We start from the raw sequence: 14,985 nt of genomic DNA on the forward strand, positions 1-14,985 counted from the left end.
GAAGCTCCATCAAGTCAGCCATTAAAAACAAAAAGTGGCAACCTTGGAGCATCAGCAAGCCTTGGGGAAAAGCTTTCAGCTTTTATTTATGGACAGGTTTCGGGACATTGTCCCCCAAAAAGAGACTTATAGCTCAGTTTCGTATCTGAGACACCACTTCCATATTTTGAACAAATATCCGATTGATTGGCTTTAACATGAAGACTGCAAGCTGGTTTTTTTGCAGATTTTTTGCAGATTCAGGTCAACTGGGGCTCTGCAGCATTACTTCAGGTTTGATCCTATTAATTTAAAAAGATAGAAAAGGCTGCTTAAAATGAGTTGCAACTAGGTTAACAATGGTACCCTGATGTACTATGAAGTAAGCCTTATTATAAAACTCCCAGAGGGAATGGCTTTATTGGAAGAAATAAAAGGAAAAACAGAATCTCTCTCTCTCCTTCCAACTCTCTCTTTGCATATCTCTCTTTCTTTCATTCTATCTCTCTCTCTCTTTCCAGCTCTTTCTCCTCTCCTTCCCCCTCTTTCCCCACTCTCTCCTTCCAACTCTCTCTTTCCATCTCTCTCCTCTCCTCCTTCTCTCTCTCTCCTTCCATCTCTCTCTCTTCCATCTCTCTCTCCTTTAATCTTTCTCCTCTCCTCCCTCTCTCCACCTCCCTCTCTCCTTCCATCTCTCTCTGCTTCCAACTCTCTCTTTGTATCTCTTTTCTCCCTCTCTCTCTCTTTCCATCTCCTCTCCTCCCCCATCTCCCTCCCTCCCTCTCCTTCCAACTCTCTCCTCCCTCTCTCTTTCCTTCCAACTCCCTTTCCGTCCTTCTTTCCATCTCTCTCCTCCCATCCATTTCTCTCCTTCCATCTCTCTCTTTCCCCTTTCATCTCTTTTTCCATCTCTGCCTCCCCTCTCTCTCCTTCCATCTCTCTCTTCCCCCTTCCATCTCTCTCCTCTCTCTCCACAAGAAAAGAAAAGCAGGAAATGTTTTACCTCTCTGGCTTGCAAACAACTCATTCAGTCCCACCCTGATTTCAAACCTAGATACCAGACTTTTAATCCTTTTCCTTCCTGAAAGGTTAGGATTTCTGTTCCGGACACTGAGTTCCCGTCTGCAGCTCCATGTCTGCAGAACCGTTTCTTTGCACGGACATTCTGTCTTTGCTCAAGAGGTTCCTCTCCTCCACATTATTATTTTAAAACCCACGAACAGCCCGAGAAATAAATTGGGTGGAAGTGAGAGGCAGTGATTTCATGAGCCTACCGGGTTCACTGAGTTTTTAATTGGGCCTTTCTACCCAAAAGACAAACATTATATATGCCTTCATCAGGGGGAATGGGACAACTTGCGATGGCCAACGTATTGTGGCCAACTCAGCATGGCCAACTCACCACGGGACAATGTAACAATTTCTTTTTCATTATTTAAAATAAAATTTAAAAATGTTTTAATTTTTGCCATTCATATTTTGTTCTGTCCCTCCTTTTGCATCCTTTCTTTAATGATTCCATCCCACCATTTCTTTGATATCAGTGTAACTCTTGTCTTGCAGTGAATTCTCTTGAAGCACGTTGGCCATGATGAGTTGGCCAAGGCGAATTGTCATATAGCACTTAGACTTATATACAGACAGACAACGATAGATCAATACGATAGATAAGAGAAGTAGATAGATAGTGCTAGCTTCACAGTGTTTTTACAGCCCTCTCTAAGCGGTTTACAGAGTCAGCCTCTTGACCCCAACCATCTGGGTCCTCATTTTACTGACCTTGGAAGGATAGAAGGCTGAGTCAACATTGAGCCGGTCAGGATCGAACTCCTGGTAGGGAACAGTTAGCCTCAAATGCTGCATACTAACCACTGTGCACCGTGGAAGGAAGGAAGGGAAGGAAGTAGGGAGGGAAGGGGAAAAGGAAGAGCAATAGCCCTTAGACTTATATACCGCTTCACAGTGCTTTACAGCCCTCTCTAAGTGGTTTACAGAGTCAGCCTATTGCACCCAACAATCTGGCTCCTTATTTTATCCACCTTGGAAGGATGGAAGGCTGAGTCAATCTTGAGCTGGTCAGGATCGAACTCCTGGCAGTAAGCAGTTAGCCTGAAATGCTGCATTCTAACCACTGTGCACTGTGGAAGGAAGAAAGGGAGGAAGGAAGGAAGGGGGGGAAGGAAGAGCAATAGCCTTATATACCACTTCACAGTGCTTTTACAGCTCTCTCTAAGCGGTTTACAGAGTCAGCCTGTTGCCCCCAACAATCTGGCTCCTCATTTTACCCACCTCGGAAGGATGGAAGGCTGAGTCAATCTTTAGCCAGTCAGGATTGAACTCCAGACTGTGAGCAGAGTCAGCCTGCAATACCATATTCTAACCACTGCGCTACCAGGGCTCCTATTGCAACATCCAATCAACTATAACAATAGCAGTAGCACTTAAGACTTATATACTGCTTCACAGTGCTTTTGCAGCCCTCTCTAAGCAGTTTACAGAGCCAGCCTCTTGCCCCTCAACAATCTGGGTCTAATTTTATCAATCTCGGAAGGATGAAAGGCTGAGTCCACCTTGAGCCTGGTGAGATTTGAACTCCCAAATTGCAGGCAGCTGGCAGGCAGCAGAAATCACCTGCAGTACTGTACTCTAACCATTGCGCCACTGCGCCTCCATGGACTCTATATCGGGGTGTCTCAAGCTTTGGCAACGCTAAGGTTGTGCCCTTCGACTCCCCAAATTTCCTAGACCCCCCCGGCCAACAACCCTTTGTTCAATGAGAAGCTCAAAGTTACAATGACCTTAGAGAAACTGATTTACAACCTGTCTTAGCAATCATCGCACCACAGACCCTCACAATCACCCAATCACAATTTGAGCGCTGGCTCGCATTGACCACCAGTTGCAGCATCCCGAAATCACACAGTCGCCATCTGCAGCTATATTTACCAAACAAGCCGTATGATTTGCTTAAAGAAAAATGAATACGGCCGAATGAAAAAAAAATGAATTTTAGGAAACACGGCGGCAAAACTGAATCCAGCTTGGCTTCTCCCTGCAATGACTTACGACAAGAAATCCTGGTCCCAATCACTGGTCGTAAGTGGAGGATAATTCGTATTCCCTCCTTCATCCAAAGATGACTTAGACATGATATACAGATAGATATTTTTTTTTACAGCTGCAGCAGATTTTCCAACCTATTTTCCTATCATTACCCACAAGGTAGCAAGCCCAGAGGGAACAATTTCAGGTCACCATTTACTCTTTGTGCAAACGGTCCTCCATAAACCACCTCTACCTCAGGTGACCCTGGAAAGTAGCAAGGGAACTAAGATGATCTCCGCATTGCAACTGAGATGGTCTCGAGATGTGAGACCTGAACCTCCTCATCAGAGACCCATCACCCTCTTAGCTGCTATAATACAAAAAGTTGCTCTTCTCCCTCATTTTGTTCCTGATTGCTCATTTATTCTGATTTTCAGAATAAGAGAAATGGAAGGGACCTTGGAGGTCTTCTAGTCCAACCACCTGCTCAAGCAGGAGACCCTACACCACTTCAGACAAATGGTTATCTTTTTCTTTAAAAAAAAACTCCAGTGTTGGAGCACTCCCAACTTCTGGAGGCAAGTTGTTCCACTGATTATTTGTTCTGACTTTTAGCAAATTTCTCCCTAGTTCTAAGTTGTTTCTCTCCTTGATTAGTTTCCATCAGTTGCTTCTTGTCCTGCCCACAGGTGCTTTGGAGAATAGCTTGACTCCCTCTTCTTTGGGGCAGCCCCTCAAATGTTGGAAGACTGTTTTAATGACACCCCTTCTTCTTTTCACTAATTACTGCAACCATTCTTTATGTATCTATCTATCCATGTATCTATCTATGTATCTAGCTAGCTAGCTACTGTCTATATGTACCTATGTACCCCTGCATCTATGTATCTATCTATGTATTTATCTCTACGTATGTATGTATCATCTATCTATCTATCTATCTATCTATCATCTATCTATCTATCTATCTATCTATCTATCTATCATCTATCCATCCATCCATCCATCCATCCATCTATCATCTATCTATCTATCTATCTACAGTATCCATCCATCCATCATCTATCTATCATCTATCTATCATCTATCTATCTATCTATCTATCTATCTATCTATCTATCTATCTATCTATCATCTATCTATCTATCTATCTATCTATCTATCATCTATCTATCATCTATCTAATCTATCTATCTATCTATCTATCTATCTATCTATCTATCATCTATCTATCATCTATCTATCTATCTATCTATCTATCTATCTATCTATCTATCTATCTATCTATCTATCATATCTCTCTCATTAATATATTTTGTCTCTTGCAAAATCACATCCAGTAGCATTCTATGTTATCTATTTTCTATAAGTTGTTCTACCTTTTCTCCAGGATTCTGATTATAAATGGATTCTGACATAAGTGAACTAAGAAACAATGTAAGCGTTTAGCAAAGATTAAATATGAAATAAAAATTCAATACTAGTGCCAAAGAGTTGCAGCAACCTGAAAATAGACATATATATCAGCATCGCAAGCCAGAGACCATAGTATCAGATGAAAGATCCTGCTTTTCGTATTATTTTGCGAAGAGCCTTTTAGAACAATTTTGCCAGATATCCTCTCCCCACGTCCTTCAGTCAGTCTATAAATTATAATCGGGTTGGACTGCTGCAGCAAAGATGTCAGGGTATTTTAGGATCAGGTCTCTCGATTGTTTATTTATTTAATTACAAAATAAATACAAAACTGCTGCAATCTAGGACAACTTTTAGATTATGTCAGTTAAAAGCATATAAAATGAAGAAATTAAACGTGCTAAAGAATTGAAACCCCCAGGCTTAACAACTGTTAATAAGAAAGACTAAAAAGTCTGGATAGTGGACATTACAGTACATCTCATAATCAGAATCCTGGAGAAAAGGAGAAGAACATACGGAAAATAATTTAAGATAACATTGAATGTTACTGGATATGGTTTTGCAAAAGGCAAAATATATTAATCAGATAGGTAGGTAGGTAGATAAATAGGAGAGAGAGAGAGAGAGAGAAAGAGAGAGAGAGAGAGAGAGAGAGAAGGAAAGATGATAAATGATAGAGATGATAGATGATATAGATGATAAATAAATATAATGGTAGAGAAATCGATAATAGACAGACAGAATAAAAGAGAAAGAAGTGAAACATAAAATACAAGGATCTCCACATAGAAGTAGAATGACCTTGGCCAAAGAAAGGACCAATAGTGATTAGGCACTTTGGGTGCAATCCCAAAACATCTGGAGCATCAATTGAACACCATCAACATTGACAAAATCCCAATCAGTCAATTGCAGAAGGTTGGCTTGACTTGGAACAGCTTACATCCCATGACAATACCTTTAATGCCTTCAAACAACACCTGTCTTAACCCAGGTCCTTGGAAAGGACTCAACCGGGGTGGGGTAGGAGAATAAAAATGTCAATTCCACTCCGAACATCTGGCTAACTATGCGATGAACCACAATCATATGTCAAATGCATATGTCTGCTTGACATCCAACAACTCTGGACAGCTCACAACCATTAAAAAACATAGTAACAATCAACAGGTTAAAAAGATAAAGGCAGACAGTTTAGACATTAATGGTTGTGTGTTGCGTTATTTTGAGGGGACAGCACATTTGCACCGTTATACAAACTGTATTGGACCATAAGAAAGGCTGAACGCCAAAGAATGGAGGCCTTTGAACTCTGGTGCTGGAGAAGACTTCTGTGAGTCCCTTGGACTGCAAGACCATCCAACCGATCAGTCCTAGAGGAGATGAACCCTGACTGCTCTTTAGAAGGCCAGATCCTGAAGAGGAAACTCACGTACTTTGGCCACCTAATGAGAAGGAAGGACTCCCTGGAGAAGAGCTTCATGCTGAGAGAGACTGAGGGCAAAAGAAGAAGAGGACGACAGAGAATGAGGTAGCTGGATGGAGTCACTGAAGTAGTAGGTGTGAGATTAAATGGACTCCAAAGGATGGTAGTGGACAGGAAGGCCTGGAGAAACATTGTCCATGGGGTTGGGATGGGTCGGACACAACTTCACAACTAACAACAACATACTCACTACTTTACATTGTAGCCAAGTGTCATTTCTTCAGTGTTGTTACATGAAAAGATACACTTCAATATTTACAAAATGTGAGGGGATGTACTCACTTCTGTGATACACCGTAAGATGGCAAATGTGATAGAGCAAGGGACTGTCTCCCTTGCCAAATACCTGGGTGAAGGAGCAGGACTTTATGTCTCTTTTGAGCAACAACAGTGGGGCAGCCCTCTGGATCTTGAGGGATGGAGAGGGGCAACTTGCCGCTTTTGTTAAATAAATCACTACAGTTGTTAAATCAGTAACACAGTTGTTAAGGGAGTCTGGCTTCCCTGTTGACTTTGCTTATCAGAAGGTCCCAAAAGGGGACCACGTGACTCCGGGACACTGCAATTGTCATAAACGTGAGTCAGTCATCAAGCATCCCAAAGCAAATCACGTGACCATGGGGATGCGGATGTAAACAATGGCTGTAAGTCACTTTTTTCAGTGCCGTTATGACTTTGAATGGTCGCTAAAGGAACCTGTAAATCTAGGACTGCCTGTATTCAGGAATAGAATAGAAAATAGAATAGAGTAGGAAATAGAATAGAATTAGAGAATAGAATAGAGTAAGAAATAGAATAGAATAGAATTAGAGAATAAATAGAATAAAATAAAATAGAAACTAGAATAGAATAGAGAATAGAATAGAAACTAGAATAGAATAGAGAATGGAATAGAAGTTGGAAGGGACCATAAGAGGTCTTCTAGACCATCCCCCTGCTCAAGCAGGAGAACCTGTACTATTACAGATAAGTGACTGTCCAATCTTTTCTTAAGAACCTCCACTGATGGCGCGCTCACTAAGCCGATCCTATATTTATAGCAGAAGTTTGCTATACTGAAACACCCAGCCATCCAGAACCCCAATGCATGGCATTATTTAATCAAACGTACCCAGAGGGCGCCAATCCTGCAGCATTGAATCAGCAGGGAGGATGCTAAAGGGAGACAAGGCGGTTCTACCTGGCTTTACAGGTGGCGACTGGCACCTGAAGTTGCACCTGGAAGCAAAACAGCCTCCTCACCCCCTAAGCTGTGGGATGATGTGGCAGGATGTGGGCAAACTGGGGTATGCCCAACCAGTGCAGCTGGCAAAGCAGAGGTGATACCTGGGCACACTGAGGCATGCCCAATCCTGCTTGCCCCTCCTGCCTTTATAGACCAGCTGAAGGTTCTAGGTAGTTTCCAAGGGCAGCCCCATGCACAGAGCATTGCTGTAGTCAAGCCATGGTGGAGGATAACAAAAGCAAGATGGCAATCAATGCAGCTGGCAAAGCAGAGGTGGTCCCTGGGCATACTGTGGCGAAGCCAGATCCTGCTTGCCCCTCTGGCATTGATAGACCGGTTGAAAGTTCCAGGTAGTCTCCAAGGGCAGCCCCATGCACAGTCAAGCCAAGTTGGAGGACAGCCAAAGCAAGCAAGGGCTGCCCCTCCCTCTCTGGGATGCACCTCTGCCACTCCCCATCCGCACGTGTCCCGATTCCACGCCTGACTCTCCTCCAAGGTCATTCACAGGCCTCCTGGCCACGCCCACAACTCCTGAGCCCCGCCCACAGACCTCCTGGCCCCGCCCCCTTTCCACCAGCCTGCTACAAGGCTCGCGCCCCCCACCCCACCCCCGAGAACCGGAGCGCTCACGCGGCGGCACTTCCCGCCTCCCCGATTCGGGCAGGCCGCCCCCTTCCCCGCCCTTACCTTCCCCCAGCAGGAGGATGCGCACGTCTCGCCTCATGCCCGCGGCTTCGGGCGGGGAGGCTGCAGCGATCACCGCTCGCCCCGGCGCTTCCCACCCTTCTCGGCGCTGCCGCCCTCTGGCTTCCGCTTCCGGCTTCCCAAACGGCGCCGCGTATTGATTAGCGCGCCCTCTGCGGCCGGAGGCTCAAACGGCAGCCTTTTTTTTTTTTTTTTTTAGCTTAGCGAAACGACACGGGTTGTGGGTTGAATCTGAATCGCGCTGGAAGGGACCTTGGAGGTCTTCTAGTCTAGCCCCCTGCTAAAGTGGGAGATTTTACTATTCCAGACAAGTGGCTGTCCAATCTCTTCTAAAAAAAAACCCACCAGTGATGGAGTATGCACAACTTCTGGAGGTGACTCATCTACTGACTAATCAATCAATCAGAATAGAGGTGGAATGGGACCTTGGAGGTCTTCTAGTCTAGCCCCCTGCTCAAGCAGGAGATTCTATGCCATTCTAGACCCAGTGGTTGTCCAATATCTTCTTTAAAAAAAACACCAGTGATGGAGCATGCACAATCTCTGGAGGTGACCTACCCACTGACTAATCAATCAGAATAGAGCTGGAAGGGTCCTTGGAGGTCTTTTAGTCCAGCCCCCTGCTCAAGCAGGAGAACCTATATCATCTCAGACAAGTAGCTGTCCAGTCTCTTCTTAAAAACCTTCAGGGATGGAGCACCCACAACTTCTGGAGGCAAGCTGTTCCAGTGGTTGATTGTCCTCACTGGAACAGGCAGCGTACCCAGGCCTGCCATGCTCCCGAACCAGTTCTCCGGGTGGCACCAAAGGCGCCGCCATCTTGTTTATTGCTTCTGCGCAAGGGCAGAACAATTTTTATTGCACTGTGCACGCATGGCGCACCCACGAGCTAACCGTCTGTAGTGACTGCCAGAACTCAACCCTGAAAGAAAGGCACCAAAAGACACCAGGAATAAACAGTTCCAAAGTATTTTATTATATCTCCCCCAAACTGCTGTTTTTGAATCCTTGTGTATTGTATTTTAGATTCTTCTTTCAAAATTCTTTGCTGCCGAGCAATTACAGGGAGCAGACAAAAACAAAACAAAGCCCAATTCGTGAATAAAATAAACGCGGATCCATAATGTACAAAGCTGTTAGATCAAAAAGAGATCACTAGATCAAAATTGATGGAGGGAATCATCTCCAGAGAGCTACCTGGATGAACTGACTGAATCAAAACTTTTTTAAGAACTCCCTTTGATGGATATAATTTCGGGAAGCCCAGGTAACCAAATGCTGTATAAATCCCAATCTATTAATTACTCTTGCTCCTGCTTTGGGTTGTAATATCCACTTGCACTAAAGGAGACCTAGAAATATCTAGAAATGAGGCAGTTCACCAAACCTCTCCTCAATTCTTCTTCCTGTTCTTCTCCAAACATCGCCAACAATGGTCTTCTAATCATTGTGATGTGTTATAGCAGTGTTTTCTCAAGCTTGGCAATTTTTAAGAGGTGTGGACTTCAACTCCCAGAATTCCCCAGGCGGCATAAGATAGCTGGCTGGGCAATTCTGGGAGTTTGAAGTCCACGCCTCTTCAAAGTTGCCACGCTTGAGAAAACACTGTGCTAGAGTTATTCTTTCCATTTCAGGAATCCGAAAATACTTTCTCCAGCATTTTAACCTCTGGACGTAAGTCATGCCTTGTAGATGCCTTAAGGCTGACTTTAATTTCAGGGTTGGATATTCCACAGGACAAATGGAATCTCTGCAATGTGCATCTTCTAAATTCCAGGAGCTCATGAACTGCCATTCAAGACGCCCTCTGTAAACTTTTCACCGAAGCTTTGGAAACAACGGGTGATTGTTCTTTCCAGATGTGGCAGTACGCCTCTGTGCTGATGGTTGGCAAATCTCTGGCAACCTGGCCCTACCTCCCTGCTATCTAAAGCTGTAGATGTCAGTCCCTGCTTAGAAGGCAGCAGCGGAAGAGGCGATCAGAAGGAGGGGTCCCCAAAGCCAACTTCGAGCTGGACTTGTTTGACCTCCTGCAGGAGATCAGGGTTGTCCAACTCCAGCTGCAACAGAAGGGAAAACGGCTAACTTAAACATCTGTCAAATATACTCAAAGAAGGAAAGGGCCATAATCCTACTTCAATATGAGACAAATGAAAAATGCCTCCTTGTTAGTATGTATGTATGAATACATAAATAGCTAGACGATAGACAAACATATATACGCACACACACAGTATGTGTGTGATAGCCAGCTAAGAGAGAGAGAGAGAGAGAGAGAGAGAGAGAGAGGGAGAGGGGGGGGGGGGAGAGAGAGAGAGAGTGTTCCAGCATAACTCTGGAACTCCTCAAGCAATTTCAACCAAACTTGGTGCACAGATGATTTAATCTCTGGAGAAAAGGACTGTGGGGGTAAGACCACCCCTAAAATCCCTCAGGGGGTGTGTTCTGTTAAGATACAGCCTGTTGTGCCTTAAATGGCTTCTACTGTACAGCACAGTGGAGTTGCCATGGTAACGGCTTCACAGTACTCCACAAGGAGGCTCCCTCTGGTAAGGGGTGAAATCCAACATTAAAAATTACGTTTGGTCCGGACATTTTCCCCCTATAAATAAATACCCGGGCAACAGTAGTGTGTATAGATGGATGGATGGAGATAGCTAGATAGCTGGATGCACAGATTCCTAGATACATACATAGATAGATGCATAAATGCATAGATATAGATAGATGCATAGATAGATACATACATAGATAGATGCATAGATGGATGGATGGATGGATGGATGGATAGATAGATAGATAGATAGATAGATAGATGTACAGATGTACAGATGCATATATATATATATATATATATATATATAGATAGATAGATAGATAGATAGATAGATAGATAGATAGATAGATGATAGATAGATAGATAGATAGATATGACATGATATATATAGATATATAGAGATATAGTGTTATCAACAATATATCCAACAACAACAAAGACAACAACAAAAAATTGTGTACAAAAGTGAACGTTCAACATTGCAACAGCACTGAAAAAAGTGACTTATGACCGTTTTTTAGAGTTACGACCTTTGTAGCATCTTCAATGATCACGTGATCAAAATTCAGATGCTTAGTGACTGGATCACATTTATGACGGTTGCAGTGTTTTCGGGGCCAGGTGAATCCCCTTTAGCGACCTCCCGGCAAGCCAGGTCCACGGGGAAGGCAGATTCACTCAACAACCAGGTTTACCAACTTATCGACTGCAACGATTCGCTTCACAACTGTGGCAAGGAAGGTCGTAAAATGGGGCCAAGCTCACTTCTTAAAGGTCGCACTTAACCACAGAAATGTTGGCCGCTGCAACTGTCATAAATACGAATTGGTTGCCAAGCGCCCGAATTTTGATCAGGGAGACCATGGAGATGCGGCTGTGTGAAAAAAAGTCAGAAGTCATTTTTTTCAATGACGTTATAACTTCCAACGGTCACTAAGCGAATTGTTGTAAGTTGAGGACTCCCAGTACTGGGAAAAGCCTCAGAGATTTGCACCCTACCAGAGATCTGATAAGCTTGAGCGAGGGGAGAATAAAAATGTGACCAACCTTAACAGCGTATTTATAGGATTGTTCGGCCTCCAGTTGCCTTCCGCCCTAAGGGGGGGAAAAGAGCAATCTGTGCTGAAGAGGTTCTGACAAGGCAAAAGAAACCCTGAAAAGCTTCGTGGTGTTTTTTTTTTTTAAAGGGAAAGAGGGGATGGGAGGAATCAATTCCCCAGGGGAAGGTCTCTCGTCAAATTGAGAAGAGGAAAGGAAAAGAACGGCAACCCCGAAAAAGGACGTGAAAATGCATTTCTGCATTTCTCCCTCGACTGAGAACTTCTTTCCATCCCTCCATTTGACCTGCAAAAAGGACTTCAAATGGGCTTAGAAGCCATTTCCACCCAAAGAGGCATTGAATTCATCTGCAGAGAAGCCCTTACTGTGACCCCAATCTAATATATATATATGTGTCTCACTCGCCATCTTCAGGCTGGTGTTTTTGGCTTAAAGTGTGATCGGAGCTGCTGTCTTTCTGTAAATCTTGGAGAAACACCCCCACAACATGAATAAATGTGACGATACCTCCTGCCTACCAAACATCTGGAAACCAGCCCTAGTCAACAAACGAAAGCCACCCACCACCCAGGTACGGGCGTACCAGTGCCTGCCAGGAACACCAGGTACCGTTCCGGTACGGTGCTCCAGAGGGCCCACCCGCCCACCCGTGCGCCTTACTGGTATTTGAAGTTTTCGGGGCTTCCGTGCACTTGCACAGAGCATATGGCGCCTGGGTGATGCTCCGCTGAGCAGCTGGAGCGTCGCGGACGCATCGCGGAGCGTCACAGGGGGTAAATACGCATGCACGCGTTCATGTGGTGGACGCCCGGCCCTGTTGCACCGTACCGGTTGCAACGGGATCCAGAACCCACCACTGGACGGTAGGCACGTTGGGGTGCTTAGGTCTTACAGATCTCTTAGGAATGGGGGGAGGTCAATAGTAGATAGTTTAAGGTTAAAGTTTTGGGGGTTTGAGGATGTAACAACGGAGTCAGGTAGAGTATTCCAGGTGTTGACCACTCTGTTGCTGAAGTCGTATTTTCTGCAATCGAGTTTGGAGCGGTTTACCTCTCTTGTTTGCTCGCGTATGGTTGCGGTTGAAGCTGAAGTAGTCACTGACAGGTAGGACGTTGTAGAAGACAATTTTGTGTACTACGCTCAGATCGTTTGAGATGAGTACTCTGAGGTTCTTGACAGAGTGACATCATCTACAAGGTTGCAACTGCCCAGCTGGTGTTCTGATTATTATTATTTTTTGCCAGTGTGTAAGGCAGAGCATTTGTGGGTGGAGATTTGGAGTTGCCAATTGTTTGACCATTCTGACACACAGTCAAGGTCTCTTTTTGTAGGGGAGCAGCATGGTCAGTGGTGTTGAATAGTTTTACATCACTCTCAATCCTATGATCGCAGAGAAGGGCAAATTCTTTAGCTGTTGGATAAAAATGGACCTCTGGAGACTCACCTTCATGCAGACCAAAGCGAGGTAGGCCCAGACTTCCGGATTGCTGTTGTTCAGGGCATTGGCTTCAGAGAGAGCATCTTCTGCCTCATCCATCTCTTTGAGCTACCGGAAAAAGATTTGCTCATGAAAAACCAAACGTCAGCCTAACTAAAAAAAGGTTAAATCGTGGCAAACTGGAAGCCGAGACTCCCAATGGTGGTTTTTTCCCTCCAAAAGGCAACTGGACTTTCTGCAATGTGGGAAGGGTCAGATGGAGAACACAGAATAATAATAGGCTTGAGAGGGACCTCAGAGGTCTTCTAGGCCAACCCCCTGCCCATGGCCGCAGATCCTATCTATTCCAGACAAATGGCGCTTCAATCTCCTCTTAAAACTTTCAGAGACGGACGTCTCTAGAGATTCTCAATCATCCAGGTCATGGTCATGGATTTTCTACAGACTTTTAGCTATACAATTTGGGATGAAGACCCTTGGAATGGTGTGGGAGGAGGAATGGACTTCCAGAGGGGGAAAAACTGCAGACTACAGGAATCATTTGCACCACTCAGGGGACCCTGAGGACACAGATAAACCTCCAAGTGGCCTCAACGACCCTCTCAAAGGATGCAAATGACCAGCTGTCTGCAAGGAATATAAATCCTCCCACTTCCCACCATCCTGTCAGAGCTGAAGAAGCTTCTTGGGTGAGAAGCGAAACATCTTCAAAGAAAAACCAAAAAGTCCAGTTGTCTCTTGAAAAAAAAAAAAGCACCTTTGAGACAACCATGATCTAGATGATTGACAATCTCCATAGATGGACAATCTCCATAGACCACAATACAACCACATAAACATGACAGTTTAAAGGTTTGGTATGTCTAGCTTATCGAAGAGAAGGCCTACGGGTGACAAGACAGCAGTTTCCCAATATTCTCTTTACTTATGCATAAATAAAGAGATATTAATCTACCTTTCCAGCTCAGATTCTACGTTGAAACTCTAGAAAGAGTCTCAACATGAAGAGCAACCAAGATGATTAGGGGACTGGAAGCTAAAGCATATGAAGAACGGTTGCAGGAACTGGGCATGGCTAGTCTAGTGACCAGGGGAGACATGAGAGCAGTCTTCCAATATTTGAGAAGCTGCCCCAGAGAGGAGGGGGTCAAGCTATTCTCCAAAGCACCTGAAGGCCAGACAAGGAACAATGGATGGAGAGATTCAATCTGGAAATAAGAAGGAATTTTCTGACCGTGAGAACAATCAACCAATGGAACAGAAATTGTCTTCAGAAGTGGTGGGAGTTTCATCACTGGAGGCTTTCAAGAAGAGACTGCCATCTGTCAGAAATGGTGTAGGGTCTCCTGCTTGGGCAGGGGGGTTGGACTAAATGACCTGCAAGGTCCCTTCCTATCTAAGTTGATCAAAGGCCTGGAGGCTAAAACATACGATGAACAGTTGCAAGAACTGGGCATGGCTAGTCTAGGGAAGAGAAGGACCAGGGGAGACAGGAGAGCAGACTTCCAATATTTGAGGGGCTGCCAAAGAAAGGAGGGGATCAAGGTATTTTCCAAAGCACCCGAAGGCCAGACAAGGAATAATGGATGGAAACTGATAAGGGAGAGATTCAACCTGGAAATAAAGAGAAATTTCCTGAGAATAAAAGAACCCATCCACTTCTGGGTAGCTTTCTGTTTTTCACTGAGGAGAGAGGAGAGAAACCTTTGCGGTAAACTCTGGCGATGTCATTTCACGAGAGCTCTCTTTCATTTCCTCCTTTACACAATTATTATTACTCACACATTCAGCCAGGCGTTAGACTGGATCTGGCATTTTCATTCACCTATTGAGTCCTTCCCAAGCACCTGGGATAGGCAGATTTCCTGACAGTGAGAACCATCAGTGGAAAAACTTGCCTTCCAGACATTGCGAATGTGCCAACACTGGAGGTTTTTAAGAATAGACTGGACAACCATTTGCCTGAAATGATATAGGGACTCCTGCTCGAGCAGGGGGGGGGGCGGTTGGGCTAGACCCTATCAAGGTCTTTTCCAATCTAGTATTTGATGTTCTACAAATCGGAAGGCCAA

At 44.5% G+C, this 14,985-nt stretch overlaps 2 protein-coding genes across 4 annotated transcripts in view; both read right to left on the minus strand.

The window, feature by feature from the left end:
* RHOT2 (ras homolog family member T2) overlaps positions 1–7,948 on the minus strand; it is a 41,746-nt gene extending 33,798 nt beyond the window's left edge. The window contains exon 1 of the mRNA XM_081966087.1: positions 7,842–7,948. Coding sequence (XP_081822213.1) covers positions 7,842–7,878 — 37 coding nt within the window. The 5' untranslated portion in view covers positions 7,879–7,948. The remainder of the gene's footprint in view (positions 1–7,841) is intronic.
* An 879-nt stretch (positions 7,949–8,827) lies between these two features.
* The window catches only part of CFAP70 (cilia and flagella associated protein 70), a 48,365-nt gene continuing 42,207 nt past the window's right edge, over positions 8,828–14,985 (minus strand). For all 3 annotated transcript variants that reach the window (XM_081966081.1, XM_081966079.1, XM_081966080.1), the window contains 3 exons: positions 12,920–13,021; positions 11,464–11,511; positions 8,828–9,919 (listed from right to left, as the gene is read on the minus strand). In XM_081966081.1, coding sequence (XP_081822207.1) covers positions 9,839–9,919; positions 11,464–11,511; positions 12,920–13,021 — 231 coding nt within the window. In that variant the 3' untranslated portion in view covers positions 8,828–9,838. The remainder of the gene's footprint in view (positions 9,920–11,463; positions 11,512–12,919; positions 13,022–14,985) is intronic.

The sequence above is a fragment of the Natrix helvetica genome (assembly GCF_964273705.1).
Source record: "Natrix helvetica genome assembly, chromosome: 13".
In the NCBI taxonomy this organism is placed as follows: domain Eukaryota; kingdom Metazoa; phylum Chordata; class Lepidosauria; order Squamata; family Natricidae; genus Natrix; species Natrix helvetica.